The 23,597-nt window shown below is 49.3% G+C and overlaps 1 protein-coding gene across 1 annotated transcript; it reads right to left on the bottom strand.

Moving 5' to 3' along the window:
• Positions 1-4,580: 4,580 nt before the first annotated feature.
• Positions 4,581-20,279, bottom strand: Gucy2d (guanylate cyclase 2D, retinal). Its single transcript, XM_085829898.1, has 19 exons — positions 19,550-20,279; positions 19,156-19,460; positions 16,421-16,772; positions 16,038-16,122; positions 15,712-15,814; positions 15,270-15,371; positions 13,834-13,914; positions 12,088-12,294; positions 11,821-11,977; positions 11,265-11,414; positions 9,793-9,941; positions 8,560-8,723; positions 8,282-8,474; positions 7,717-7,891; positions 7,364-7,462; positions 7,151-7,245; positions 6,930-7,015; positions 6,622-6,732; positions 4,581-5,722 (listed from the first exon to the last, which is right to left on the bottom strand). The coding sequence occupies exons 1-18, from the start codon at positions 20,277-20,279 to the stop codon at positions 6,639-6,641; spliced, it is 3,327 nt and encodes a 1,108-aa protein (XP_085686024.1). The 3' UTR covers positions 4,581-5,722; positions 6,622-6,638.
• Between the last annotated feature and the right edge of the window lie 3,318 nt (positions 20,280-23,597).

Here is a 23,597-nt window from a genome sequence, read left to right as displayed (position 1 = left end):
CTTCCTTCCACTAACGCTGTGGTTGCGCTAATGTTCCCTCCCGTTGTAATTCCACTTCCGGTCAGGTAGGCGATTTCTGTGAGACTAACCCTTATTCTGTTCTCCCCGGGGGACACAAAGGGAGAGGTTGTGTTATCAAATCCTCACAACCAATTCACAGTCACAAGAGCTTTGCCTAAGACTGGGATGTTTCCTCACCCAGCATGGCAGCCGTCACCGCCACCCCTTCAGAGGCTCCGTGTCGGGTGATGAAGAGAAATCTCTAAAATAGTCTGTTTAATTGACAAAATGGCTAACATTACAGCAAAAATATTAGCCAAAATTAAGAAATGGGAGAACTGAGAACAAGGGTGGTACAAAATAAGGCTACCAGAGGCAGCCTCTGGCTTAAATAGATTCTTGATTATCAGCAATTTGCCAGCATGTACTGTTTTGATATCTCAAATTTCTCTCATACCATTGACAACAAATTGTTTTAAAATTTTTAAATATAGACAAAATCTCTCAGATTTAGATGGTTCTCCCCCTTCAATCACCTTCTATTCTGACTATCCTAATCAGACCCTGTGCCATCCTATGTGTTACCAACTTAATCACTCATCAGATAAACACGGCTAGAATCCTTGCTGTCTGACCACCTTATTAAAAACAGTACCATAGCCGGGCGTGGTGGCACATGCCTTTAATCCTAGCACTCCGGAGGCAAAGGCAGGCGGATTTCTGAGTTCGAGGCCAACCTGGTCTACAGAGTGAGCTCCAGGACAGCCAGGGCTATACAGAGAAGCCCTGTCTCAAAAAACTAACTAACTAGCTAGCTAGCTAACTAACAACAGTGCCCTACCCAGGATTTTACCGGAACACGTAAGTCAGGAGGGGAATGAGGAGCCAGCCAGACTCCATTTTGAAGACAGGAATCATTTTGTTATTATGTTTCCACTCATTGTAAGAGCTAAGTTTTTAAGTTTCTGTTTCCCAGAACTTGATTGAATTGTTTGTAAAAACAAAAACAAAAAAAAAAAACAAAAAAACCACCCTGACCTGCTCCATCTTGGCCAATGTGGTGGTTTTGAATAAAAATGGACCCCATAGGCTCACAGGGAGTGGCACTGTTAAGAGGTGTGGCCTTATTGGAGGAGGTGTGTTACAGGCTTTGAGGTCTTAAGACACTCAGTCCCGGACCAATGTGGCTCTCTTTTCCTGATGCCTACTGATCCTGATGTCACCCTCAGCTACTCTGCAGTACCATTGATGCCTATTGATGCTACACACATGTCTCCATGATTCCCTCCGTGATGATAATGGACCTCTGAGCTGTAAGCCAGCCCCAGTTAAATGCTGTCCTTTACAAGAGTTGCCGTGGTCATGGTGTCTCTTCACAGCAATAGAACCCCTGACTAAGGCAGCCACAATGACTTGATTTTGAGAACCTTCTCTAATCAGTGGTGATGACTTCTGAGAGTTTTTTGTCCTCTTCTAACTGCTCATTGCCTAGTTTCTGTACTCCTGCTCCGTAGCTACTTCTGATTGGACGCCTTAAAGATGCCCCAAACAGAGTCATTGCGGCTCTCTCCGATCTGATCCGACTCAGGAGGCAGTCGCTGGCCAGCTCTCTGGCACACCTGAATAGAATAAAGCTTGCTCCAGTTTGGCCCGACATTGTGGTAGTGTCTTACTCTCATCTGGTGGGATTAAGAGCACCACACACCACACAGCAGAAGAACGCATACCTTTATTTCAGCCACCACCATCCCAGGTCCCAACCACCAAGATACACCACTTGGTGTACGGGTGCAAAGTCTGAAAGATTCCTATGAGCACAGATGACCCTTGTGTCACAAGTCCCAGCCTGGGTGTAACCCCACTTCCCCAAAGGGGAGTGCCTGGGGTCCACCCCACATAAGCAGGTAGAGCAGGGACCAGGCTGAAACAGCAACACACAGGAAGGCGCCAGTGAGCCTGGGGCACTCTTTGGAACCGGCACAGTAACTGGGGAAAGTCCCTGCTTTGGCTATGATGGGTCCCAGCTACAGGGCCATCCCAAAGGCAAGAACAGCCCAAGTGTGGGCTCCTGGGGCAGGCCTGCTGGCTGAGGTAGCAAAAACACCTCTGAAACCGTGGAGTACCAGGTGACGACCACGGCGGGTGCTTTCGTGGGCTGTGAGTTGCCTGGGTCTGTGGACAAGAGAGTGGGAGACGGAATATTTGAGTCAGGACTCTAAGATTGGCAGTCCCAGGTTAACAGGGGTGGGGGTGGGTTGTCCTCAGAAATAGGGGAAGCTGCAGAGAAAGTCTGGGAGAAACGTGGTCAAAGGGGGTCTAGGAGAGAAAAGGGAAGAGAGTGGGGCCAGAGAAGGAGACAGAGGGAGTAATGGGGGAGAGTGAGGGAGAGAGTGGCCTTATGAGGAGCAATGAAACCTTTCTTCCCTGCCCCCTCTCCCTGTGCCCTGCCCCAGCCTGCCCAGGCTAGTCCTCCAGCTCCTAACTCAGGGTGACTCTTTCTTGAGACTTCCTGAATTAAATACGAACAGCTACTCCAAGCTCCAGGCAGAAAGGGGAGGAAGGGATGGGAGAGAACAGGAGGGAAGGAAGGACAGAAGTTTTGAGAGCCAATCCCCAGTCAGGTCTAAGGCCAGCAATTTGGAATCTACCTTCCAACCCTGGGACCCAAGTACAGAGAGAAACTTGTATGAAAGATGTTTAACAATGTGAAATGCACATCAGATCTTTTTTTTTTTTTTTTTTTTTTTGCTTTGTTTTCAGCTTTAACTCATCATTTATGAACATAGCTAAAAGATTTTTAAATTGCACTAAATAGCCTATTAGCAGCACCACTTAGCTAACCAGAACTGAAAGGGCTGCATGTATTTATGGTTATTATTATTGCCATTAGAGAGCCATTCATCAGTACTAAAAGGAAGAGGGGGGGGCAGGGAGGAAGAAGAGGAGGAGAAAACCGGAAAGCTCTAGAAGCAGCTAAGATCTTAACACCCTGGGCAGAATGTCTACGTGTGCCAGGCAGGGGTGCTAGCATTATTGGGGACTAGTAAGGACTGTGAGAACTGGAGAATGACGTCCTGGATTAAAGTGACTGTGGCCAGGGAGTGATACAAGCCCCACATGGTGGCTTTGATTTCAGGAAAAGGGAGACTGTAGTACAGTTAGCCTTTTGTATTTTTTTCTGAAAATTCCTGAAAAGAAGCTGCGTCTGCAGAGACTGATGGATCTATTGGAATCCGGGCAGGAATTGTGTAGGTTTTGGGATTAACTATTTTAACTTGGGTTGTCCTGGGCTAGCTTTAGCTTCCGGAACAGCCACTCCTTACCCCATTCTGTATAGGAACTAACACCTGGTGATAATAGAAGTCTCTCAGAAGCTATTAATGTAGAGCTGACATCTTGTAATAAGAAGCTCCTAGAAGCTGTTAATTTAGCAGAACACAGGCTTCCACCAATCCAAGAGCTATGAGTGTCATAAACAGCACCTCTGGCCTATAGACAGGCTTCCCCCAGTTGGCTGTGTGCACCTCTCAGTTATATCCACCCATGTATTTAAAACTTGCCTTGATTTATGATGTTCTTCTTTATGTAAAATCCCATGTAACTGCTTCCACGTTGGAACATGGAATCTGGGATAACCGAAATCTGTGTTCCCAGGCCATGGTCACTCAAAATGACTCCAGAATAAACCATCTCTTATCTCCTTTAAGACGAGAGCCGTGGTTTTTATGTCAACACAGCCAACCATGACTGTGCATTGTGCAGTTAGGCCTAGAGGCTGTGTCTGCAGAGAACATGTACTGACGGTTTTTCTTGTCATTATTCCCTACCATGTACATTATAAATAATCCAGAAATTACTTAAAGCACACAGGATAAAGGGCATAGGTACAATATAAAAATCCCCATCTTATATAGGGGACTTGAGATCCAAGGGACTTAGCAGCCATCAAGGCCCTTGAATTGGTTCCTTATACTGAGAGGTAACTATATATGTTTTTATTTTTTAAATAAAGTCAAGATTTTTATATTTATCTTAAAATTATTCATTTTATGTGTATAGGTGTTTTGCCTGAGTGTGTCTGTGTATCATGTGCATGCCTGGTGCTCACAGAGGCCAGAAGAATGTCAGGTCCCCTAGAACTGGAGTTAATAGGCCACTGTTAGGCTCTCTGTAGGTCTTGGATATCAAACCTGGATCCTTCACCACTGAGAGGATTATCCCTCTAGCCCTAGCTTATAGAGTACCTATATAATTATATACAGTTGTTTTGTTTAGATAGGTTCTAATGGCAGCCCTGGCTGGCCTGGAACTCACTATGTATACCAGTCTGGCTTCAAACCCAGAGATCCATCTGTCTCTACCTGCTCAGTGCTGGCATTAAAGTCATGTGTGTGCTACTATACCTGACTCTGATTCCAAGGGTGCACATATTCCTCTATCTATCTATCTATCTATCTATCTATCTATCTATCTATCTATCTATGTATGTTTAGTGTACTACCTTAAGTTGATTTTCAAATATGTGTGTATGTGTGTGTGTGTGTCACTTTAAATTGATTTTCTAGTTGTTTTAGCCCCAAATAAAAACATCTCATGAGCCCAAACAAACAAGTATAATGACTAATTTCTGTCCTGGGCATCCTCAGACTAAGAAGTTGTTGTGGTCCTGTAATGCTTTGAGGGGTCCCCTTAACCTGCAGACTTGACCCGTGGCTGTGGAGTGATCCTGAGGTCTAACAGTGATGCCAATGTGGCTGGCCTGCCAGCTGTGCCTCCCATAATGAGGGCTCCATTGAGTCTCTTTCAGACCCTATCAACGCCTCTCCAGTTCTGCACATCACCAGGTCCTGACACTCACCACCTACTGGGTGTCTGGTGCTAACAGTCTCCAGCCAGAGTCTGGGTGACAGAGTTCTGACAATGACAGAAGACAGCCAGAGTCAAACATGCCAAAGTCCAGGCTCTGGCACCTCCGAGTTCTGCAAAGGAAACTACAGCTGGGGATTTGCCAGTCCTGAGCGTAGGCGCTTATTACAAAGATCTCAGCAGAAATGGTTTTCTTCGATGGTCCATTCACCAGCACCCAGCTAAGCTGAGAGTGACTATTCATTACCACTCTGGTTAGCAAAGTTTGGGTGCAGCTAGTTTCCCTCCCCCAGAGCAAGCTTTTCTCTGCACTTGGGCAAGTGCTTCGGTTCTGCCATTGGAGAAGGAACCGTTTCTGACCAGTGTGGGTGATGGAGATGAGAATAGGACTTGGGGTGAACGGAGGTCCTGGTCTTTCCAGGCTACATCATGACCCCTGCCCTGGAAGAACATGAAGCCTCCACTTCCCCTGGGGTTTCTGAACCCAGATCCTTTACGTTTGGGGTCTCACAGGACCTACAGAGTGGGGCACTGCCACCTCTGCACTCTCCAATGAGCTCAGGGTCCTTGGAACAGGGCGGGGGGTGGGGCATATGCCGCAGAATCCTGATCCCAATGGGATCAGCCATTCTAAAGCCTCACTGTAAGGGCCACAGGTGAAGGAAACCGCTTAGCGCCCCCCACCCCATTCTACCACTGAGGAGGGCCTGGACAGCACTTCAGATCTTCCCAGGGTCACAGAGCCGGTTTGCAGCAGACTCCTGGCTCAGAATCCTTGGAGGCAGAACTGGACAGAAGCCTTGGGCCTTAGTCCCATATGTAGCAGCAACTTCAGGAAGGGCCTTGCAGAATACTCCTGAGGGAATAAAAGCTGTCTCAGAGGAAGACATGAAGGCCACCTGCTCTGACAGAACTGCAGAAGCAACCTCACACTGGCCTCTGGTAAATGCTATCCTCAAGAACTCTCTCCTCTGCGGAGTACATACCTGGGGGGCCTCTCTGAGATGCCTGGGGATGTTCGGGGGATGGGGTGGGTCAGGGCAAACCTGGTGCTGGGATGACCCCAGACCTGCTGAATCAGTATACCTAAAGCTGATACTTCCTCCAAGGGAAGTCTCTTATGGGCTGAGGAGCCAGCCTCTGCCCCCTAAATCAGAGAGGAATGGGGACACGGGCTTGGGTGTGACAGCATTCAGGCAACTCATACCCAGTCTCTAATCTGGTGAGGAGGGGCCTGACCCCTAGGAAGTACACCCACCCTCCCAGTCCACCTCTATCCCCACAGAAGGGAGTGGTCCCTGACTGTTGGGGTACACTGTGTGAAACTGTCTCTGTCCTTTCTCACCAAACCAAAGCATTCTTTGATTGGCTTTAATAAAAAAATCTGATAGCCTATGAGCTGGGCAGAAAGTGCAAGCGGGACATCCTGAGAGAAAGAAAGGCACTTTGGGGAAAAGAAAAAACCCTGTCATGTCACCAGGAGATACGGAGGAGACTGGCTTGGTCACATGCCTAGAATGTATAGCTATCCATGTGGCTGGATATAGCTATGTGGTCCAGTTAACTTAGGTGAGCTAGTTGAGAGTCTGCCCAGATAAGGCCTAAGGCTTTGAAATATTAAAAGGTCTCTGTGCCGTTATTGGGGGGAAAGGTTAAGGAATAATTGCCGCTTTATTAATTTGCAGCATTAATTAATATATACAGAAAACAATAATCTTTTTACTCTACTTCTGAGGCTGAGGGGAGACACGATACCTGTCCCCAGTAGAGCTTCACTTCCCAGTAAACTGGCCTGGCCTGGCTTTCTCCAGCTTCTTGCGTCTCTCTGGGGGAATCTCCTGCAGGCTGATACCATGGTTGCTGGCCCTGCAGAAAGGAAACTGCAGCCTCAGGGAAGGGAAATGGGAGTGAGGGAAGTCAGGGCTTGGGTTGTTGCAGCTTGCCACGAGGATGAGACTTGGTGTGGGAGGCAGGAAGAACTGGCTGGCACCAAGGGCCCATTGGCTGGCGCCACAGAGGCGCCAGCATCCAGCTTTCTCATCAGGCTCAAGCCAACCACTCACCCTGGCTGCAGATCAGGTGGTTTGGGAATGGGCTTGTTGAAGCCAAGTCTGCCCACAAGCCAATATGTGTCCTCAATACCCTTGCCCTGGAGAAACACAAAAAAGGGAGATTTAGGCAGACCGGGGTGAGGGATGGAGAAGGTTTAGGTCTAGGTGAAACTGGGAGACTCTACATCTGCATAGACCCCCCCACAAAGTGGCAGAGTATGGTCCAAACTCACCTTCAGCTCCGTGCGGCCTCGACACTCCATCTGGAAGCCTTGGTCCAGAGCGCGAAGAATCCGAACAGTGCTCATGTTAACGTGGATGCGGTAAGCTGAAATAGTGAGGGGACACTATGATCTCAGGAGTCACCTCTCAGGTCCTCATCCTGGGCTATCTCCCCTGCCCAGCCTCTCCCACTTCCCCCAGCCCTCCTTGTCTGTTACACTCACGCAGTCCAGTGGACTCCATTCGCGAGGCAGTGTTGACCGTGTCCCCGAACAGGCAGTACCGAGGCATGGTGAGGCCCACCACACCAGCCACGCATGGGCCTGGGGAAATATGCTGGGTTAGAAGACAGGCAGAGATGGGTTGAAGCTGGCCTTGTTCCGTAGCTAGGCTGCAGAAGTGCCTCGAAAGGCCTAGCACCCATCCTCTCCACCAGCTCCCCCAATTAAAAAAAAAAAAAAATCTTAAGTGTGTTTTCTTCAAGGCAACGCCTCCCAGCCCACCCCCACCCCAGCCAAGACTTTGCCTCCTGTAGCTGAAATCCGGAGCCCAGAAATGGGGAGGGCTGAGTCATTACCTGAGTGCAGACCAATGCGGATGCGCACCGGCACCTCGGGCATATGGCGCATGCGGAAGGAGCCGACTGCACTGAGGATATCCAGTGACATGTTGGCAATCTCTGCAGCGTGCCGCTGCCCGTTCCTCTGCGGCAGCCCGGAGGCCACCATATATGCATCTCCAATTGTTTCCACCTGGGGGATGGTGTTGTGTCTGTTCAGTTCTGAGCACCTCTCCCCCAATACTCAGATCAATGACACTTGTCGGGAAGTCTAAAGAGGCTAGACTAGGGCAGATATTCTGGGAGGCAGGAGTTGCATTTGGGCCTGAAGGAAGAGAGTAGGGACAGGAGGGCTGAGGAAAACTGGTGTCCTGAGGCAGGTGAACTGCTTCTTTTAAACTGAAAGACAGAGCCAGAAGTGCCGGTACGTGCCTATAACCCCAGGGCTCAGGAAGCAGAGGCAGGAGGATTGCTACAAGTCTGAGGCCAACCTGGTCTACAACCGCAAGTTCTAAGCCACCCAGGTATACAGAGAAAACAACAAAACTGAAAGGCAGGAGGTGTTATCTCCTGTACACTCCACCTTATAGACATCATGGGCACCGATGATGGCATCAAAGAGAGTATAGAGGTCATTAAGCAGGTCTACCACCTCAATAGGCTCGCTCATGGCTGAAATGGTGGTAAAGCCCACGATGTCACTGAAGTAGAGTGTCACCTCTTCAAAGTACTCAGGCTCCACAGATGTCCCCATCTTCAGGGCCTCAGCCACAGATCTAGGAATGGAGAACAGCGGGGTTACCTGGAGGCTGCCCCAGTCTGGCCACCCTCTCCCGACGCCCCGGTCCCTTAGGCACCCACGGAGGCAGCATCTGTGTGAGCAGCCGGTCTGTCTTCTGCTTCTCCTGCTCTAACTCCTCCGTGCGCTCTCGGATCAGATCCTCCAAGTTACTAGAGTACTGCTCCAGCATCCGAAGCATGGAGTCGATGATGTTGGTCTTCCGGCCCTTGTTGATGCTCTTGAACTAGGAGAGAAAGCACAGGCTCGATGTCATTGTGTACCATGTAAAGATTATCCTTGTATTATTCAAATGCTGATTTCTGTGCCCTCATATCTCCTTGCAATCCTTGTTCTGAGAATCTCCTGTCTTGATGTTGTGTAAACATTGCTCCCCAGTTATTCCCTAATTGGTCAATAAAGAAGCTGATCAGCCAATGACTGAACAGAGAAGAGAATAGGGCTGGACTTCCTCCCAGCTAGGGGCAGGGGATGGGAGAGAAGAGGTGGGTGTTCTAGATGAAGAAAGGATCCAGGAGCCACCAGGAAAACACACCCAGAGCAGAGTGCCAGATTCGGTACTAAAATGCAAATATGTCAGGAATTTTGGCGGGGAGGTAGCCAGATTAGAGGACTAAAGTGGTTACTGTTGCTCAGTTGTTGGGCCTTAAAGCTGTTACTTAAATCTAATAGTCCCGTCTCAATTATCTGGGAGCTAGCTGGGTTAAGAGAAAAACTATAACACTTTTAAAAATGACATTAACAAGAAAAAAATGACATTAACAAGAAAAAAATGACATTAACAAGAAAGCTAGAGTGGGGGAAAAAGACTGCCTAGGACTTTGGCTTCCATGGCCTTCCTGAACTCTCTCAGGTGACTAAATATCTCTCAGTGTCATCTACTCGTGAAGTACCCCCAAACTCCTGGCCACTATGTTTCAGATATTATTAGGAGGTGTAGAGAATGAGAGTTCCCAGAGATGGCTGCTCAGAGTTGGAACTGACAAGGGACTAACTCAGCCAAGAGTCTTCCTGGCGCACAAACCAAGCACACATCTGGTTCTCATTCAACGTTATTTGCTTTGAATTAAATATTTCTCCCACCCAGAGTTCCCTCTCCTATTCCAAAGGCTTCCACAAGTCCTCATTTGCATTCTAAACCTTCCCTGCTAAATTCTCAGTCCATAGGCTAATCCTTAGGAGAGAGACAAGAAGGTCAAGCAGCCTGCCAGTCTGCTTCTATTGGAACATAATGCCGGACAAGAATCTGGGATCCCAGGGGCCAGCCCAGTCCTTGCCCAACCCCAGCCCCTGACCAGGTCAAAGGTGAGGTCCATGGAAGGCCGAAGTTCTGGATGCTCTGCCCAGCATTGTGTCATCAGCTGGATGCACTCCATGGGTGCCTGGTCCATGGACACCAAGGGCCGACACAGTGGAGGAGGGCTCCGCACCCTCTGTATTACTTCTAGAGGCAAGAGGAGACTTTGAGAAGTGGGTGTCCCCAAACAAAGCCACCTCTGACCCTACCATAAATGGGGCATTGAGAGAGGTTCTAATGGTCTCCAACTTGCTATATAGAGGACCCTGGACTTCTAGACCTTCTGCTTCTACTTCCCAAGCAAGTACTGGGACCACAGGCTTATAGCACCATGCCTACATTACAGGGTGCTGGGACTTGAACTCGGGGCTGTGTGCACACTAAGCAAGTATGCTATCAGCTGAGCTGCTTCCCAGCCATTTTTTTGGTTTTTTTTTTTGTTTTTGTTTTTGTTTTTTGTTTTTTCAAGACAGGGTTTCTCTGTATAGCCCTGGCTGTTCTGGAATTCACTTTGTAGACCAGGCTGGCCTTGAACTCAGAAATCCGCCTGCCTCTGCCTCCCAAGTGCTGGGATTAAAGGCGTATGCCACCACGCCCAGCACTTTTTTTTTTTTTTTAAAGTAACACTTCCAAGCCTTAGGGGATGGCTCAGTCAGTAAGTGCCTGCCATAGAAACCAGAGGGCCAGAGTTTGCATCTTCAGCAGCCACATTTTTTTAAAGTCAGACATAGTGGCACTCTCCTGTAAGCACTGGGAAGGCAGACACAGGTGACTCCCTACAGCTCAATGGCCAACCAATATAGTTAATTAGTGAGTTCTGACTTCAGTGGGAGATTCTGTCTCAAAACATAGAAGAGGATGGTTGAGGAAGGCTCCTGATATTGGCCTTTGACCTTTATTTGCATACAGACACATAAGCACACACAGCTGTGTGCATACATGGATGCATACATACACTACACACAAATAACTAAGTAAAGAGATAAATAACTAATAAATGCTTTCGTTAGTGGGAGAGTGTAATGTGGATGGTCATCTCTAGGAGTAACCAGAGGACCCTGAACTCTGAGTGTCAGTAAGAGGTGACACAAAGTAATGTTTACTGATTAAGAAAAGGATTGGAGTGGACTCCTCTAGACCACAAGCAATTTGGATTTTAAGCCAATATGACTGTCCTCTGGACCCCTGCTTGTCCCCTTTTGTCTTCCTAGGATCTCTGAGAGTCAGAGAGGAACCTGTCTGTGTGGTGGAAGAGCAGGGTGGGTCCAGGGTCAGGACAGAAACACTTTAAGATCTGTGCCCTTAAATATCCACCACATGCTTGGCTTTCCCACTGCTCTCTACAGACCCCAGCTTTAAGAAAGCCATGACAAGATTAATCATCATTACCGGGCTTCCCTTTATTAAAGAGCCTGGTTAGGTCTGGCTATTTTAACTACAGGGTGCCTATCTGGCCCCAAACCACCTTACCCTCGGGCGTTAGTTCCAGCATGGCATAAGGGGTGCTGCGGCACACGACCTCCTGCATGATGATGCCCAGGCTAAAGACATCACCAGCTAGAGTTCCCCGGCGCTCCAGGGAGGGGTCCCGAAGCAGCTCTGGGGCTGTCCATAGCTGATCTAAGAACAGGGAAGAAGAGCAAGGGGACAGAGACGCTGTGATGGCCCGTCAGGCTAGACCCTCACCCTCATTAATACTAATTAACCCCACAACCCTCAAAGATCTCTGCGCTGAGATTGAGATTCAAAGAATCAGAGAAAACCCTGCCCCCAGGAAGGCGGTGCCTAGGGAAGACTCCGCCTCCAGAACCCGAACCTTCAGCAAAGCACCACTTAACCACAGACCCAGAGCTCAAGCACTCCCTAGCAGGCCCCCACATCCCTAGCCACAGACCTTTTCTGAAGCTGGTAAGTGTCAATAGATCTGGAACGGGAGGAGTGCGAGGAAGGGAAGGAAGGAAAAGCCCTTGCAATTATGCGGGTACTAGGGATGCTCCAGTGCCTGGGATGAGCTGGGGACTCCTACCCTCTGCACTGGGAGGTTCCGGCAACACCCTTTGCGCTTCCAGCAGACGCCCGTGGCCATGATCTGTCACCTTGAGCACGAACCTCCCGTCCACCACGCAATTCCGTGACTTGAGCCTCCCGTGGGCCACGCCGCGATGGTGCAGATATCTCATTCCCTTAGAAGGAGTGGAAGAAGAGGCAACCTCAGTTCTCTTGACCTCTCCCTTGCCAGCACTTCTCTGTCTCCTACACACACACACACACACACACACACACACACACTCACCTTGATGAGGTCCAGCAGGAGGGAAGACTTGAACATCCAGTCCAGCTTTATTTCTCTCTGGGCCAGGAGGTCATGGAGGGAGCCCCGAGCACAGTGCTCTGAGACCACAGCCAAGATGCCCTCCCCAGGGGTGGCAGGGCTGTCTGCTGTACCCGCCAGGAAGAGACCCAAGTAGAGAGCCACGTTCTCATGCCGGAGCTCTCGAAGCTGAAAGGCAATTCCAGGAGCACCAATTATTACCACACACCCCGCCCCACTTAGTGTCTGTTTGAGGCATCCAAAGTGAGAATATGGGATTGAAAGTGGTAAGTGAAGTGGGGGAGGGGCTTTCTTCTTTATATAGTTCTGTCTTTGGACAACACCATGTGGTGAAAGGGCCTCGTTCAGAACATGACTATGGAAGATTAAGCTTAAAGTTATGAACGAAAAGACAGCCACACTCTGGGGATTAGGACCCATTCAGGTTCCGCTTTGCTAACGGAAGCTAAAGGTCTAAATTAGCTACAAAGCAAAGTGAAGTCATGAGGGAAAGTGTGACCTGAAGGAAGCCCTGCCACCACCTGCTGTTTTAGTGCAGCAGTCTTTGGTGAAGGGCCAGACCCGCCAATGGTTGCCTTTCTAGCTTTCCCTGGGGCCACAGGCTCAGTTAAGGGGCTGTGCTTTGTTTTAAACACCTGGTGTCCAACGGTGAATTTGTCAGTGCCCAAGCCTTAGTCACCTGAATTTGTTCCCCAGAACCCACATTAGTGGAAGATGAGAACTGACCCCTGCAAGTTGCCCTCTGACCTCCACATGGACGCCATGGCACATACAGGCCACATGCACACAAATGTGCACGCACATATAATTAAACAAAAACATTTTTTAAAAGAAAATAATTAAACATGTTTCCCCTTCTCCTAGAACACTTGTGTGGAATGGCCTCAGCCGTACCATCACAGTGAATACGCAGGAAGCTGGCGGGGAGGCAGTAGACTAGCTTACTCTGGTGCTTTCAACTATAATGTCCCTCTTCTCCCAGCATCGAGCATCCTTGCTTTGGCCTCTTTCCAGGAAGCCGCCACAGGAGCTGGGGATCCCAGCTGTGAGTGACTTAAGTGGCTTCTGGGGAACAAATTCAGGTGTCTAGGCTTGTCAATGGGCACCTGTGTCCACTGAGCCATCTCAATGAGTCCTCATTTTCACTTTTCCTTAGCATTTCACTTGACACAAACCTACTAGCCTCCAATATTCCAGACACTGTACTGGGTGCTGGGAATATGGTAGCAACTTCCTTCAACTTTCAGTCAGTGGTGGAGGCAGATAAGACATAAGCCAGACCATAGATGAGCATATAACTTACATGATAAGTTAACATGTCACTTATTACATAAGTGTGATTAAGAACATCAGAGAAAAAAGCTGATGTCACAAGAGAGGAAGATGAGGAGTCAGTCCTCTCTGGAGTGGAAGGAACCCCTGGGGACTGGCTACCTCTGTTACCTGCTTTGAAAAGGAAGCCAAGAAGCCAGGTGTGGTGGTGCATGCCTTTAATTCCAGCACTTGGGAGGCAGAGGCTGGAGGATTTCTGAGTTCAAGGCCAGCCTGGTCTACAAAGTGAGTTCCAGGACAGCCAGGGCTATACAGAGAAACCCTGTCTCAAAAAACCAAAAAACAAAACAAAACAAAAAAACAACAACAACACCCCCCCCCAAGAAAAAAAAAGCCAAAAATGGTCAAATTTATAGCTACGGGTTCAACTCTCACCTTGGAGAAGGCTGTCTTGGTTGCTGGCCTGATAGCCATATGATGTTCCCCTGGGAACTTCTTCAGCCAAACCCAGTCCCCCTGCAACAGAAGGTTAAGGAATTCAGTCCTTGAAGCCCCAAGATGCAAGGTGCTCTTGGACTCTGACATTTCCACTGCCCTAGTGACCCAGAATCCATCTGTCATGAGACAGAACATCAGATGCAAGCAGCTCAATGTACGCCTATACGTTTCACAGGTATCTGGATCAGAGCCCAGGCAAAGAAGATGCAAACCCATACATGGTGGTCCTCTCATCCCCAGATGAGAACTGAATACCGATCAAGTCATGCAAATGAACTGTGGCACACACAGCCCTCATCACTACCCCTTGCCATGAGAGAGCCCTCATGGTACTAAGGAGTCATCAGGTATTGGGTATCGCTGTGAACTAGCTATGAAAGGAGGCTTCATCCCTTCTGGTCCTGGCCTTATTGTCCCCAGAAGCTGCAGGCATGCTACGCCATGGTGTAGCCACTTGGTTCATAATCTGCTGCCATCCTGTGGATGAACAAGGAACCCTTTGTTCATATTTTGCCCTGGGCTTTGCAAATCAGGTTAGTGGTCCTGCCTGTTGGTAAGAGATGTGGACTAGAAGAGTCCTGGAGATTTGGTACTGACTCTTAGCAAGCATCTGGAAGTAAATATGGAGATGTTTTTTAATGGTCACTTACAAATTGGGGTTTGCATTTTGTGGACAAGGCCAGAGAGAAGAAAGACTTAGCATAGGCAGAGTGTGTGGCCCCATGCAACAAAGAACAGCGTGCTTAAAATAACAAGATGTCGCTGAGAACCAGTCATGATGGTCTCGGGTGACATTAGTCAGAACTTTTGCATTTTCTCCGGGACCTTGAGTTTGGGTACTCCTCCCATTCCTCTTGACTAGCCAAGTTCTCCAAGGGCTCTCAGTCCCTCTCACCCACTCTGCCACATTCACATGTCCTGGCCCCGCTGTTAGTGTCCTCCTCTGACATTCCTTTTCTAAGAATGTGTTCATGGATCTTGTGTTCATGGATCTGATCAGAACTGGGTGACCGCATTGAGGAGGTCAGGCAGGGACTCCCAGTTGAGAACGGATTGGTCTCCCTGGCTATACCAGATTGTGTGCTGATCCCAGCATGCTCCACAACACCTCCAACTTCCAGCTTTGGGAAGCCCTCACCTGCATCTTGTGTCAGAAATTTTCTCCAGATTGGAGAATCGGGTTGGGATTGCTAAATTCACGACGTTCCCCCAAGATCCTGCCCAGTGTCCTCTCTTTGCCTGGAGCCTGTGGGATTTGTCTTGGCTGGGTACATCCCTCGAGAGTGGTTTTCTTCTGGACTCCGGTCTGAGCATCCTTCCTCTTCTTTTTCCCTCCTAGAGTATAGGTCAGCCTGAGTGGGGATTAGGCTTACCTCATAGAGGCCAACGTTGGTGCTCTCTTGGGGCTGGCTGGGGACACTGCGAATGTCTGATGCGCTCCGGGTAGCCAGACTGGATCTACTTCCCTGGACCACCTGAGGACAGAGGCCAGTGCAAAGTGTCAGAATATATACTGCAGCTGAGGCTGAGTTCTATGGGTGAGAGAGAAGAGGGAAAGGAGTCTGCAGGGCATATGGAAACGGTACCATAGGGTACAGTTTACAGAGCAAACATTCACTTTCTAATGGGACTTCCACACCAGCACCCCCTGTTGCATAGCTGAGGTCCCTGATTTCCAAGGACAAAGCTGGGAAAGAAACTAAGTTTCTCAAATGGGAGCTGGGGGTGGTAGCGGGGATGGGACAGCTGGCTCAGGGAAGGAACCAAATATTACAGGGAAAGATAGATGGCTCCTGGTGCCCTGTCTTTGCTGACCTTTCGTGAGCTGCCCCCTGGTGGGTGGAGGAAAGTAACATCTTCCAGCGTCAAGATGATCTTGTTGGGGCCGGAAGTCATCTGCATGTGTAGCAGCCTGTGCCTGGTGGGGGGATGAGGTCATCCCAGGAAAGTCCACAAGAGGCCAGCAGGGGAGAGAGCAGAAGGGTAGCATTAGCTCAGGGAAGTTTGCTGGAACATAGCTATCCCCCAAACACCCCCCCCCACCCCGGTCTCTTGTCAGCCCCTCTCCGAAATGACTCTCCCTCATTAGAGTGGACCTCAACCTGCTATCTTTGTGGTGAAGTTTCCCTTCCCCCACTCACCTCAAGTAATGAGCCAGGAAGGCTCCAGTCAGTCCCACCCCTATCACCAGGAGGAAGCCAACAAAGACCAGGCCTGGCTCCACCCCTGAAGGAACAAAGAGAGCCACAGTCTTGGTCCTGTCGTGGATAGGATCCCTTGAGGGAGGGAGGTGTTCAAACAGTCATGCCAAATCTCGGGAGCTGGGTGAAAGGTTACAGACTTCTCAAAAGGGAAGATGCTACAGGGTCCCCAAGGGCCTTGGAAATCTTTGAGAGGGGTCCTGAGCAAGCCATGGGCTGAAGGAAGACCTGGAGGAATAATTGGAGTTCCCTTCCTCTCTCGCACAATTTTGTGGATTTCCGAGCTGTCTGCCCCAGTGGGAGCCTGCGGGTACTCCCCTCACCTCCGTTGCAGATCACATCTGGATCGAACCAGCAGGAAGGGTCTGGTCCCGGGGCAGGTCCACCTCTAGGGAAGTGCATGGGGGTCCCTGCAGAACGCAGGGAGCCTAAGACAGGATCCAGCAGGTGTGTTGCGAACAACCGTTCTCCGGACGCATCTGTGTCCAGCAGCACAAAGGAGGGTTCCTCGGTTCTTCCCAGGACCCCACAAAAGCCAGAGACTTGTGCTTCCCGTACTTGGCGGGCTACAGATGCACCTGACACCCAGCCGCCACCCACCGCAGTTCTTGCTCTCTTCACGCCCCCAGCCAACAGGAAGACAGCATCATAGATGGTGCCAAACAGCGGAGAGACCTGCAGGAGAGTAAGGACTCAGGGCCAGGACTTAGAACCCATAAACGGGTGAGAATTCACTGGCCTGCCTGTTCCTTCATTGTACCAGGCTAGCCCTAAGGGTTCCTATCTGTAGGTGAAAGTTCCCATCCACCCCATGGACTGTTGTTCATACCTCCTTTCAGGAGTTAGGCTCTTCTCAGACTGACTCTCTCTCACCCAGACGACGACGACAACCACGACTACTACAACGACGATGTCGTCGTCGACTCCTCCTCCTCCTTTTTTTTTTTTACTAGCTTATGTTTTTAATCTCATCAGCTACTATTCATCTAACGGCTTTCCCTACTTATCCTTTGGTCGTCTTTTTGTTGTTTAGTTTATTGAGACATGGTCTTCCAAAATTGCTCAGGTTGACCTCAAAACCACTCTGCAGCCTAGGCAGATGGTGGCCTGCCCTGCCTTCCTTCTCTATCTTTTTACCCTCTCTCTCTCTCTTTTTTTTTTTTAACACTTTCTTTCTTTGGGTCATGTAGCCCAGGCAGACGTATGACCTTGAATTTCTGATCCTCCTGTTTCCAGGTGGAAACTCTGCAGACAGAACTCCCTCCCCAGCCAGATACTGAATGTATAATGATAATGAATTGATTCTCCTGCTTCAGCCATTTAAATAGCTGGCATTACTGGCTCGCATGATCAGTTCTAGCTTGATTATCAGTGTTTCTTCCATTCCCATTCCAAAGAGGTTTTTTGCCATCAGTGCCTCTCCTCTCTACTATCCTCAGTTCCCATTCATGGAGTGACAGACACCAGGCAACACCAGTGACACAGAGGTGCATGAGACAGCCTGTTACTGTGGACAAACTTTAGTGTAGGGGGAAAAGGGCAAGAATGTTAAAGGAATGTGATAGGTGGGGGTAGAGGGAAGCGAGGAAGCTTTAGAAATGAGGAGGGAGAAGAGGTAGAAGGTTCCAGAAGGCGTGATCGTCACCCAGGTATTAATCAGAATTTTCGGGGGGGGGGTAGGAGAGAGAAAAAAAGAGGACACGCTTAAGAACCTAAAGTGCCTTAGTCTGGCTGAAGTTCATGGAAGATGAAAGAGAAAGGAAGACTCAAGATCTATACAGAGTAATGAAGGATCCCAACTCAGGATGCCATCCAGAAGCTCCCAGAAGGCCTTGAACCAGGCATGCAAACTGTAGAGTACACCCCATTTCTGAAGCCTGATGTAGTGATTGACAGAGAGAGCCTGGGTCGGGTGAGCATCTTGAGATTCTGGACTTGGGTCCAGAAGTGTTGTGCCCTGAGTCAGGGCAGTGTCAGTGAGGAAGGGGAGTATGAGTGGATTCGAACAACCTTCAGGAAGTCAAGGTAATCGGGCTTCACGCCTGGGCTCGTGGGGGGCCAGGAGGGGAATCCGGGTCTCCAGCATGGTCAGCTGGCTGTGTCCTTCACGACAGCTAATGAAAGCACCTTTGTTCTTCCCCTCTTTCTCCATGTCTGACAGATTCTCTGTCCCATCTTACCCTTACTTTATTGATTATTCCCAAGCTTTCTTCTCCTCTACCCCAAATACCTTCTTGGAGAAGGCTAGAGGCATTGGTGGGGAATAGTCCAGTATGACTCTCCACCTTCTTTCAGTGGTGGTCCCTCTTGACTCTGGGTGTGGCTACTTATTTATTTTGGGAAATTGAACCTAAGGCCTTGCCCAAGCCTGGGCAAGCACTCTACCCGCATGCTGCATACAACCACCTCTTGACTTTTTGAGACAAGCCCATGGTAACCAGAGTTTACTCTGTAGCTCAGAAAAAACCTGAGCTTTCCATCCTCCTGCCTTAGCCTATGGTATATGGGGGATTACAAACCCATATCACTAGGCCTGGCATGAATATGACTCTCTTGATCGCTAATTTTCTTCCTACTGATAACTAGTTTCCCTTCTACCTCAGTAGCTTCTAGACTCCCTTTGTGACTGGGATGGTATTGGATAGTCTGAATTTGGATCCTAGAGACTCAAGGAATTCTGATTACTACTTGGATGTTGGAAATTATCTTTGGAGTCCCCATCTCCACCTAGGAATCTTTCTTTCACATTAGGGCCCTCACAAAATTAAGAACACTGTTGTGACGCTGGGCAGTGGTGGCGTATGCCTTTAATCCCAGCACTTTGGGAGGCAGAGGCTAAGCCAAACCAGAGCTTCTACAGCACCCAGGAAACTCCAGCTCAGCTGCCACTACAGTTCACGCCCCATTGGCTCCACCCTCCCCTTGCCCATGGCTCCACCCTCTCCTTGCCCATTGGCTACACCTTCCTCTGCCCTCTGGTTCCATCCTTCTCTCCTTGTCTGTTCTCAGCTCACTTCCCTGGCTCTCCTCCCTCTTCTCTTTTCCGAGGTCTATCTACCTGCTTCAGGTTGAGGTCAAGGGGCAGTTCCTGGTGTTCTTGGGCCCTGCGCAGGCTGTCTTGCACGCTGCCTCCAGGAGGACAGCGGCGCGTGAGTGTGAGCACCGCATCGTGAGCCCTGCGGAGCTGGGAGCTGTTGACAAATGCAGTCAGAGCCTCCGGGCCTGGAGACAAAGCGTAGTGAAGCGTGTCGAAGGGCAGGAAAACCAGGGAGCCATCAGTCAGAGCCAGCTCTTCTGCAGCTTCCAATAGGTAGCGCTGCTCCTCGCCACCCAGCAGCACCGAGTGCATCACCATGATCACTACTGCGGAGCGGACACAGAGGCTGGCTTGCTACGCTGTCCACTCCCCGCAGGACCCACCCACCTTGCCCGCACTCTACTGGGGAGCTTACCTCTAACTCTAGGCCCGTCTCGGATCCTCCTGAGGGCCTCCCGGGCTCCAGACCGGTCTGAAGTCTCCATGGAAGTCACTAGGGCAACTGGCAAGCCCCGGGCCCTGAGTGCTGTGGACAGAGCGCGTCCCGCCTCCACCCACAGGTCCTGGGGTGCGGTGATCAGGGCCACGCGCGCCCAGCGGAATGCTCTAAGGAGGACGTAGAGAGCATCTGCAGCGGGAGTCACCGCCGGGGCTGTAGTACCTGCCGCCCGCGTGCCAGGGCATCCCCAGGGCACCAGCGCTACTCCAGCTTCTTGGGCCAACAGTTCGGCTGGCCGGCAGGCTGCGGGGTTCACCGGACCCACCAGGCCAGAGACTCGAGACAGCGCGGAGGACACAGCCCCCAGTGAGCCCGGGGTCAGGCAGGGCTCTGGGAGCAGCGCAACCTCGAACCGGGGGCCGCCGTCTAAGGCAAAGTCACGATTCAGGCGGTTGGCGGCCAGACGCGCAGCCAGATCCGGTCGGGCCCGTGCAAAGATGGGGTCGCAAGCCCAGGGGCCCAGCACCCCCACTTTGAACACAGCAGAGAGGGCAGAAGGAGATGGGAGCAGCAGCAGGAGCAGGAGTCCGAGTAGCCCAGGCCCTGGCCAGCGCAGGACCCCCGAGAAACTGGACGGAGACTGTCGCGCAGGGACACAGAACCCGGCGCCGGGAAGCCCTCCGGCTGGCAGGAGCCACGCGCTCATTGCCCTCTTCTGTGAAAACAGAGCGAACAAGGCCCTCAGCACTCATTCCTGTAGGGTTCTCCCCTCAAGCCTGTTTCTCAAATTCCGCCCAACCCCCTAGGGTGTCTTGGCTTCCAGGACCCTAGATGGCAGCCCAGCTCATCGCCCCAAGGTCTCTTTGGTCTAGCCTGCTTGTCCTTAGATTATTTATCCTACCTTCCTCTTCAGCAGTCTTGGGGGTTCAGTGGGGAATACTCCCACGCCTTCATACAGAACCGAAGTTCCTGTGTGGGTCATTCATTACTTACCGGAAAGTCCGGGGCTAGGGCTTGGCTAAGGGGTCACAGGATCGATGCCCCTTTGGTCTCCCCTGGCAGCCCAGCCCAGGGCGGGGGTGTGGGAACAGCCCGCTGCAGCCCTTAATCCCTCCAAGCCGATTAGGATCTTTTAATCAAGCAGAACAGGGCAGGCTGATGGAGGTTGAGAGTCTCTACAGCTCCTCTGTAGAGTGGGGTCTGCCCTGCTTCTAGATAGCCACAGTTGCGTTAACTAATCATACAGGGAGAGAAAGCGAATCTGGTCTGTACCTCACACCGCGCACGAATTCAACGTCAGACTTACGTATGAAAATAAAATGTTTATCTTTTTCAGCTGTCTCTTCAAAAAAGGGAATCAGATAAGAATCATCTGTGGGGCCAGGCGTGGTGGCGCACGCCTTTAATCCCAGCACTCGGGAGGCAGAGGCAGGTGAATTTCTGAGTTCAAGGCCAGCCTGGTCTACAGAGTGAGTTCCAGGACAGCCAAGGCTACACAGAGAAACCCTGTCTCGAAAAAGAATTACCTGTGGGAAGGAGGAGAGATAAAGGTTCAATGGTTAGGAGCATTTGCTGCTTTCTTCGGAGGACCCAGGTTCAGTTCCCAGCACCCACATGACGGCTCACAATCATGTGTAACTCCAATTCCAGATCCAGTGCTAGCCTCTGAGAGAAAGCACCTGGTGGTGCACTGTCTGTACATACAGACAAACATAAATAAGATAATAGAGTTAATTTAAAAAATCATCCGTGGACACTAAAGCTAGGGGGAAATTTTAGAACATCATAGATGTTCAGTTTTTCACAGTTATAAACTGTCACTCCATCGATTGTTCATAGGTTGATAGACAGCAAACATATAATTGCTGCAATTTTAATTGCAAAAAAAATATTTATAGCAGAGTGTAATAGCCTTTGTTCCTGGCACAAGGGAAGCAGAGGCAGGTGGATGGATCTCTATGAGTTCGAAGTCAGCCAAGTATATCTAGAGACTTCCAGGACAGCCAAGGCTATACACATAGACCCTGTCTCAAAAAAAATTTTATATTCTACATATGTATGGGTGCCTGAGTATATGTATGTATGTGTGCACCCCATGTGTGCAATGGCTGATGGAGGTCAGAAGAGGTATCAGAACGCTGGAGTTACACACAGTTGTGAGCCACACCTGTGTGCTGGGAGCCAGCCAGTAAGTAAGGTGTGGAACTGTTGAAGGGTCTCTCCAGGCTTTGGACTGCTGCAGCCACTTTGTACCCCTCCCCCCTTGCTCCGAGGTATTCTGTCTACAGGCACAAGACATTCATTTGCCCCTTCAGTGGTTAGTTTTGATTAAATTGTCATCTTTCATCTCCTGAATAATTTCTCTCCTCCCTCCCTCCCTCCCTCTCTCCCACCTTCCTTCCAACTCATATGCAAGCTTTAGGCAAAAACTTTAAACAAGTAGAGTTATAAAAATTCTACAAGAAGCCGGGCAGTGGTGGTGCACGCCTTTAATCCCAGCACTCAGGAGGCAGAGGCAGGCGGATTTCTGAGTTCAAGGCCAGCCTGGTCTACAAAGTGAGTTCCAGGACTACACAGAGAAACCCTGTCTCGAAAAAACAAACAAACAAACAAACAAACAAACAAACAAAAAAGAAATGTCCATGAAAGGATTTAGTGACAAAGCACCATGAGGTATGTAACTTACCCTCAATATTTCACAATAGGTGATGTATTATACATGACATATAAGCATGTTGCATATATTAGATCTTTCAAACAATGAAGAAAATGCTCACAGTGAGTAGATATGGAGGTTAGAGAGATAGCTCGGTGGATGGTGCTTGCCATGCAGGCATGAGTTTGAATTTCACACATGAAAACAGACAGCCATAGTATCATGCTTCTCTAGTCCAGTGCTGGGATTGCAGAGGGGGGCGGGGTCTGCGGCTCCTGCCCCTGAGCTGAAGCAGTGAACTCCAGGTTTCCTGAGAAACTGAAAGGCAGGTTATGGTGTTTTCAGTCAAACCTGACCAGCTGAATCTGATTCCTGGAACCCATACGATACCCATACGATAGAAGGAGAGAATTAACTCCAGCAAGTTATCTTCTGACACACCACACACACACACACACTCACACACATAACACACACATACATACAAACACACACATACACATATACACACACACACATACATACAAACATACACATATACATACAAACACACATACACACATACACATCACATACAAGCACATATACACATATTCACAAATACACATACACACATATACATACAAACATACACACATTCATATCACATACAAACACACTCACACATACTCACAAATATACACATACAAATACATACACACATATACACACAGACATATATATATGTATATATATACACACAAACACAAACACACATATACACACAACACACATATATATGCACACAAAACCACATATACACACATTTACACACACACTGTGGTATACTTATACTCACAAAAATCAATATATAAGTGTAATAAAAAATAAATATGACAGTTCGAAAGACGGCTCAGGGGGCTGGAGAGATGGCTCAGCAGTTAAGAGTGCCAACTGCTCTTCTGAAGGTCCTGAGTTCAAGTCCCAGCAACCACATGATGGCTCACAACCATCCACAATGAGACCTGATGCCCTTTTCTGGGGTGTCTGAAGACAGCTACAGTGTACTTACATATAATAAATGAATAAATCTTAAAAAAGAAAGAGAGAGAGAGAGAGAGAGAGAGAGAGAGAGAGAGAGAAAGCAAGCAAGCAGGCTCAGAACACTTACTGCCTTCCAGAGGACCCAAGTGTGATTAATCACACACAGTGTGTGTGTAAATGTGTGTGTATATATGGTTTTGTGTGCATATATGTGTGTGGTGTGTATATGTGGGTTTTTTTGTGTATATATATGTATATATCTGTGTGTGGATATGTGTGTGTATGTCTGTGTGTATGTTTTCATCCATACATATAAAATAATAAAATAAAATTTAACAATAACAC

Source organism: Mus caroli, unplaced genomic scaffold (genome assembly GCF_978045245.1).
Source record: "Mus caroli unplaced genomic scaffold, Mus_caroli_1 scaffold_13, whole genome shotgun sequence".
NCBI classification, from domain to species: domain Eukaryota; kingdom Metazoa; phylum Chordata; class Mammalia; order Rodentia; family Muridae; genus Mus; species Mus caroli.
Note: the sequence above shows the minus strand (reverse complement) of the source record. Positions and strands in the feature narration are given on the sequence as shown.

Bases quoted from the DNA above. Each gene is read 5' to 3' on its own strand.
- Gucy2d (XM_085829898.1), bottom strand. From the start codon at position 20,279: ATGAGCGCGTGGCTCCTGCCAGCCGGAGGGCTTCCCGGCGCCGGGTTC. The intron at 8,724-9,792 runs GTCAGGGGCTGG...TTTCTCTCCTAG, and splicing joins TGGACCTCACCTTTGACCTG to TTCAAGAGCATCAACAAGGG. The intron at 7,892-8,281 runs GTGGAGTGTACA...ACCATCCCCCAG, and splicing joins GTGCCCATGATGTCTATAAG to GTGGAAACAATTGGAGATGC.